Source organism: Juglans regia, chromosome 11 (assembly GCF_001411555.2).
Source record: "Juglans regia cultivar Chandler chromosome 11, Walnut 2.0, whole genome shotgun sequence".
Taxonomy (NCBI): Eukaryota; Viridiplantae; Streptophyta; class Magnoliopsida; order Fagales; family Juglandaceae; genus Juglans; species Juglans regia.
The window spans coordinates 23,361,957-23,368,780 of NC_049911.1; the positions used below are offsets into that span (position 1 = coordinate 23,361,957).

The 6,824-nt window shown below is 34.5% G+C and overlaps 1 protein-coding gene across 4 annotated transcripts; it reads right to left on the reverse strand.

Moving 5' to 3' along the window:
• Positions 1-1,437: 1,437 nt before the first annotated feature.
• Positions 1,438-5,422, reverse strand: LOC109007695 (RNA-binding protein BRN1). 4 transcript variants are annotated; one of them, XM_018987474.2, is made up of 9 exons: positions 5,163-5,422; positions 4,889-4,971; positions 3,577-3,628; positions 3,281-3,406; positions 3,081-3,160; positions 2,770-2,949; positions 2,231-2,549; positions 1,949-2,092; positions 1,438-1,838 (listed from the first exon to the last, which is right to left on the reverse strand). In XM_018987474.2, exons 1-9 carry the CDS (start codon positions 5,332-5,334, stop codon positions 1,711-1,713), a joined length of 1,284 nt encoding a protein of 427 aa, XP_018843019.1. In that variant the 5' UTR covers positions 5,335-5,422; the 3' UTR covers positions 1,438-1,710. The 4 variants fall into 4 exon arrangements, with proteins under 4 accessions (XP_018843019.1, XP_018843023.1, XP_018843018.1 ...); XM_018987478.2 differs by having other exon boundaries at positions 1,989-2,092; positions 2,204-2,549; XM_018987473.2 differs by having other exon boundaries at positions 2,204-2,549.
• Between the last annotated feature and the right edge of the window lie 1,402 nt (positions 5,423-6,824).

A 6,824-nucleotide genomic window follows, 5' to 3' on the forward strand; every position in this document is an offset into this window, starting at 1 on the left:
TATTAAAAAAATAAAACTTGTACTCTTTGCTCCTGAAATTACGAAAACCAACACATTGCAGCCTCTAACTTCCAAAAAGTTGCAGTGTCAGTTTTGGTAGTTTGGAGTGCAAAATATAAAATGTCGGGTGGTTGGGGGGTGCAAAGAGTTCTTTTCCCAATATTGGCTGCGGCCTAACTCTAAATGAGCAACTTAAACAGTTAATACAAAGACCAAGCCTGCATACCACCATTCCTATTTCTGACATTGAAAGATAGAAGTTTCAAGAAAGGAACATCACTTGGTAATAATCTGAAAGAGTATGTGGGCTAGACAATAATTCATGATATTGATGCAAAGAAAAAAAGAAAGGATATTCATCATAATGGAAAAAAAAACATATCAAAAGATCATTATCTAAACCAGCATGGATAAAATAGAATCTCATGGTTCAAGATGAGTTTCAGTTACACGATTGGCTAAAATTAAAAGCATTAAACAAGGAAATTATGAGGTTTCATAAGTCCAAAGGCACAATACCTTCACCAATTTTTTTACCCGATTGAATGTGAAAGTGCTTCTTTTCAATCTTTTCTCAGTTAATATAAACATCCTCAGTCTTGCTTGGTATATCAGATTGGTTAAAGCAAGAAAGCAGCAACAGAGACCTGAGATGCAGAGTCCCCAATATCCTACAACAGCAATGTTCATGCTCATAAAAACTCATTAACAAAAGCAAATTACAAACAAAAAACACGCTGACTTCAAAAATAGAAAAATACCTGAACACCAAATGAGCCACTTACAAAACATATATTACGTTTTGAAATGAATGACTGAGAGAAGATTAGCTACTAGCATGTGATGGGGAATAATCAATATTCTTAAGGCAACCATATTTACTATAAGTTGATGAAGATAATCAAACATATATTTGATAAAACCCTAAATTCAATTGCAAGCTTACTGGCTTTGGGTTACAAAAGCATGTCATGAACCCAGATGGACGTGGCCACATGGGCATACGCCTCCACCAGATGAAACATGGACAAATGGTTTAATTAACTTGCCTTTTGAAACACCCATCTCCATAAAAATCTAAGGGCGAATGCTAAATATCTACAATTTCACAGGCATGTCACACTACACACACAGTAACTACAATGACTTACATAGAGGAAAAAGTGCAGAATTAGAGCACAATGCACTGTGGGCCTTCAATAAAGAGGAACTAGAAACTTGGTATTTAACTTCAAACAGGATAGTTTACACCTGTAAATACTTTTTTCGGAAGAGTAATAAAAATCTTACCTGTCAATATTACACTGATGAGAAAACGAAGAATATATAATGAAGCATAGTTGATGTAGCTGTGTAAAAGGCAAAAAAAAAAAAAATGAAGCAAAAAATCATTTTGTCATGGATGTTTCCATGAAATTATACAGCTAACAGATGTTCTCTGGGAAAAATCAATAAATTAATATTTAATGTCTAAATGAACTTCCATGATACATAAATTACATATTGTACTGGCACAGAATGGGCCATGAATTACAAGTTTCTGGGGTTTCAGTCCCATGAGGCAATTACAAGTAGGATGGAGCACGGCATATAACCGCAGATTATCTTGTCTGCTCCAAATGATGATGCTGTCGTGGTACCAATATGACCTGGTTGAATGCGACCACATATAAACAAGAATTCTGCTTTCTTCCATTACTCACCTTCAGTTCAATATGATTTAATCTCTTTATTATCTCTCTTAAGCTGAACCTTCAATTTTTTACCACCTAATTGGAATCCATTCATCACGGTAATGGCAGATTGAGCAGCCTCAGGTGAGTCATAGCTGACAAACCCTGAAAATGGTGAATGAAAATTTTTTGGGGGTAAGTAAATAGTGAATGATTAGAGACAAATCTCAGAAGAACTTATGTCAGATTGAAAGTTAACTAGGTAATGTGATCACCAAAACATTTGCTAACACCAGTTGCTTTGTCAATAAAAACCTTAGCACTCAAGACACTACCATACGCCTGGAAAGCATTGGCAAGCTCTTGATCTCCAAAATCTTGAGGTATGTGATAAATAAATAGATTGGCGCCAGGTGGACCTAAGTAAGAGGAGACAAAATACTTAATAACACCACCCAGACTTCCCCCTAAAGAAAGCATCAAATAAAAAAGCAGGAAAAAAAAAACAAGAACAATATACAGATAACAACCTTCAACCTGACCCCCAGAACTTTTACCAGTGTTCGAAGATGCCGTGGGATTACTGTTCATAACAGCAGGTGGCACTGACCCAAGTGAAGCATTTAGAGGCCGATGACTCATCATTCCACCAGGATATGCCATGTGATGCTGAAGACCCGGTATCCCATGATAAGCAGAGCCCACATAACTTGCAGGAGGCATAGCATAATTTCTAGGGGCCATATTGGTGCCAAGTTCAGGCGTAACTCCACGCAAGGCATTTCCTTGGTTTATTGTGGGAAAGATATTATGAAATCCAGAATGATTCTGCATTGGTGGCAGGCGGTATTGCATAAGTCCATAAGTTCCAGGAGCCTATAGAAAGAAGAGATGATCGTTACATTCTGAACGCACAAAGATAGTAGATCAAAAGTCAAAACAGTGTGAATGGCAACCATACAAGAACGAAACAATTTCTTGAAGGGCAAGATAGTGTGATAATGGAGCATGGTTAGAAAGTGCTAACAGGTTTTTATACATGCCCACAAGTTCCAGCATATTACATTATTAGCACATACATGACAGTGAGACTCACCTGATAGCCATATCCATTATATGGAGGAACATAACCCATTGGCAAAGTTCCAAACAATGAAGGATGTTGTGAATCAGTATTTGGCACATTAGAAGCCTGAGATTGAGCTTTCTGAGCCCTCCGAGCTTGCCTTTCTTTTTCAGTATCTGCCCATTTGACAACCAAAGGCACACTTGATCCCTAATATAGGAGAGGTTGACGATCAGATTTGCAGCAACCACAAAATAGCCCAACTACCTGGGAAAAACTAATAACAATAGACAAGATGGTTCTAAATGAATGGCCACCAGAATTTTTATAATATCACGAACCTCCATTTTATGCTTTCCATTGATAGCCTCCAGAGCTGCGATTGCTTGCTCTTTCGTCTCATACTTTAAAAATGCACAACCTACATTGTGAAAAGACATGCAGAACAACCAATGAATAGGCTGAGAACTGTAGGAGTTAAGATTTATGCGGCTTACAAGCAACCAATCAAGAAGAAAATCCAAGATTATGAAACTAGTACCTTTACTAGTTTGCTGAGAACCTCTTAATATCTGCAAGTCTTTTATAGTTCCATATTCAGAAAAGAGATCAGAAACTTCAGCTTCCAAAACATTCTTTGGAAGCATGCCAACAAAAAGCTTGTGCTCTGGATAGCAGGGACAGCGAAAAGTTTTTTACGTAAATAACATATGATGTACAAAGACTTCATGAAGGAGAAAAGAAAAGCATCAGGCAAGGAAGGAGAACCAAAGCAGCAACAATTCATAGTAACCATCTTAAGTACAAAATACATAATTAAAATGGTGAATATTACACCTAGTCTTTCCAACTCGCCATCTGCATACTTCACTTGCAACGGGCTAGATGCCTGAATTAGACAGAGATAAGGACACTTTACAATCAGAGTGAGAAAAACAAGAGCATATCATACAGTAATATGAAAGAGATTATATAATAAGTACATTAGACTCTGGGGCAAAAGAATTAGGGTGCCGAGTACTCGAGTACAAACTTACTATCTGTCCTTTTTAATACTTTTGACTAACTTGATTTGCATGGATGAATCACTACAGATCATATCACAATTGCTATATAGGCAAAGGCAAGAGCCCAAATGAGAAGCTTGCCTGGGCAATCACTTGAAGGTCCAGCAAGGCCTACATAGGGCTCCGCCAGTCACTTTAATACCTAGGTAAGAAAATTGCCAAAGTTGCATAAGCACACATTTTTAACAACACTGGTCCATATATCAATCTGCTAGCCATGTTCTTGGTGCACATATTGTACCAAAAGATAAATTACGCATGATGTGAGCATAAATAAACTCTACCACAGCACTGTAATCAATCTCAGGCTGATTGGCATTCTCCTTACATGCCTTTAACCTTATCTAATTTTCTGTTCATTATTTCACAACCAAAAAAGGAAAATGGTTGTTCATTTCTTGGGATAATGCAAGTAGACAATGGTTTTTCAACGTTAATTATCTCCCACTAATCAACATAAACTAATCTCAAGGCACAATACTTGGCCAATTTCTCATTTGGTGTCATTTGTCTTGCTACTCTGCCACAAGTTGGATTTAATTGACTTATTTTTAGTTTTTTTTTATTGGCACCGAGTGTCCGCAAACAGCATCCCGACTAATCCAAGGGGTGCACAGGCGAATTGACTTATTTTTAATCAAACAAGAATCTATCCAAGTATTTACTGGATGAAATCGAGTCACAGCAATCAAAGTCCATATGCTACCGGACCTTATACAAGCAACAATGCATTTGCGTGTACATGTTCCACACCCACACTGTAGCCATTTATGATACAGTAAATCTACCCAAGGAGACAACTTAAGCCGTTGTTTCTGAATTGAATGTTGAAACCTGGCTATCAATTGCTATAAATGGTCATTATCTAATTACTGCTAACTTTTTTCGCCAAACATTAACCAAAATATACAGCATTGTTTCAATAACTCCGTGGGTGAAGTCTTTTACCACTTGGAGGTCATCAGGTCAAGATCGGTGACTTCCCAAAAGAGCTAACTTTCCAGTTTCCAATACAAATATACTTGCAATGTTCAGAATTAAGACAAAAGAAGCACACGCACGGAGATCAGAATTGCACTAACCCCAGGGAGAGTTTTCTTGTTGTGACACGCATTGACGGCCTTATCCGCCTCTTGCCTCGACGGACATATTAAGAAGCAACACCCTGGAAGAATGAGAAAAATAATAGAAAACTAGGGTTCTTAAACGGAGTCTTAACGGTACTCGAGCACAACGAATCTCAACGGAAATCGAACAGATTAGGCAAATCACACATTCGGAACCAAAGAGCATACTAGAGACAGAGAGGAAGGAAGGAGAATCCAGAATGTGAGTGAGAGGAAGGAGAAAACGAACCACGTGAGGCGCGCGTGGCCTTGTCCTTGATGATGTTGACCTCGTCGACGAGAGCGAACTCCTTGAACATTGCGATGAGCTGAGCCTCGGTCATGTGCTTCGGCACCTGACCTACGAACAGCTTCACGCTCTCCTCGCTGCTTGCGCTTCTCTCTCTCTTCCCCTCCGCCATTAATGCTTACACTGTCTCTCTTTCTCTCTGAGTTCTTGCTTCCCTTCCTCTGTTCAGTGGTTTTCGTGTTTCCGTTTCGGTTTTTCTTTTATTTTTCTTTATTCTTCGCAGAGAAAAATGGGGGTTTTCTGGATGGCAGACGTCATTTTTCGGGCTTGAATTTCGCATGTATCTACGAAAGTGCCATTACAGCTGTTCGAGTTCTGGCTTCCGAGTGCAAGTGAAGTACGCGACAAGAACTCTTTCAATACAATCAATAAAAAAATATTTATTTTATTTCATTTTATTATTATAATTTTTTTAAATTTTTATATAAAATATAATAAATAATTTAATATTTTTAAATTACAATTCAATTTTTTTCAATTCGAACTTCAAAGAGGTAAACGTAATATAAAAAAAATAATAGTATATATAATTATATTTTTATTTATAATTTTATTTATGAGACTCATTTTATTAATATTTTTTAAATTTAAATTTTAAATTTTAAATTTTATAATTTTTAATATATTATTAAATATATTTAATATTTTTCATATAAAAATTAAAATTTTTTATTATATATTATACATTTTTTAAAATTAATTAAATTTTTATGGAATCTCAATTCACTATTCCACCTAAACGAAAACATCAAATCCTTCGCATGTTTCGGTATTTAAGAATTGTGCAATGAACTGACAGTAATACCCCTACCTGCTGATTTGTGATACATAAGACAGCATGTTCATATAAGGAAAAAAAAAAAAAAAAAATCTATATATAAACCTCAAACTCATATATATCATTTAAGGATATATAAATTTATTTTTTTATCTTCATATTTCATAAAATATAAGATATAATAATAAAAAAATAAAATCACGTATTTTTTAACTGAAGTATAAAATATAAAGTTTATGTGTAACATAATTCTAAAAAAATGATAAAGATTACTCTTTATTTACTATTAATTTACTTTTTTCTATATTTGATTTTTTTTATTTTTTATTTTATTTAATGGTTAAGTAATTGATTATTAATAAAATTATATATATTTTTTAATTTTTTCTTAATAATTAAAAATGTTAAAAATATACTTAAAAATAATAATAATAAGATATTCATATAATCACGTTTAAGGTGTGTCCTAGTTGTATTGTCAAATCATAGGTTTAATAATTGTCTACTTAATAGTCGATGATTGATATATATTTTTTTCGAATTTTAGAATCTATAAATTATAATATATTCAACTATGAGTAATTAGATTATAAATTAAGCGCTTAAAATTATAGTATTTTATTTATAATATTTAAATTTCAAAATTTATATTTCAAATCAAATTATATTATATGTAAACATTTTATTAGATGCGTTTTACACAAGCTCGAGAGTCAAATTTTTATTTATTTTTTAAGACGGAATAATAGAATCATATTTTAAAAATAAAAGAAAAAAAATCCCAATTTGCATTGGGACAAGTTGCTATCAAGCAGTGATGGAGA

Excerpts from the sequence above, each read along its gene's own strand:
- LOC109007695 (XM_018987473.2), bottom strand. The coding sequence starts at position 5,334 with ATGGCGGAGGGGAAGAGAGAGAGAAGCGCAAGCAGCGAGGAGAGCGTG. Across the intron at positions 4,972-5,162 it reads GGCCACGCGCGCCTCACGTG|GGTGTTGCTTCTTAATATGT; the intron begins GTTCGTTTTCTC and ends TCATTCTTCCAG. Across the intron at positions 3,629-4,888 it reads ACAAGAAAACTCTCCCTGGG|GCATCTAGCCCGTTGCAAGT; the intron begins GTTAGTGCAATT and ends TGTCTAATTCAG.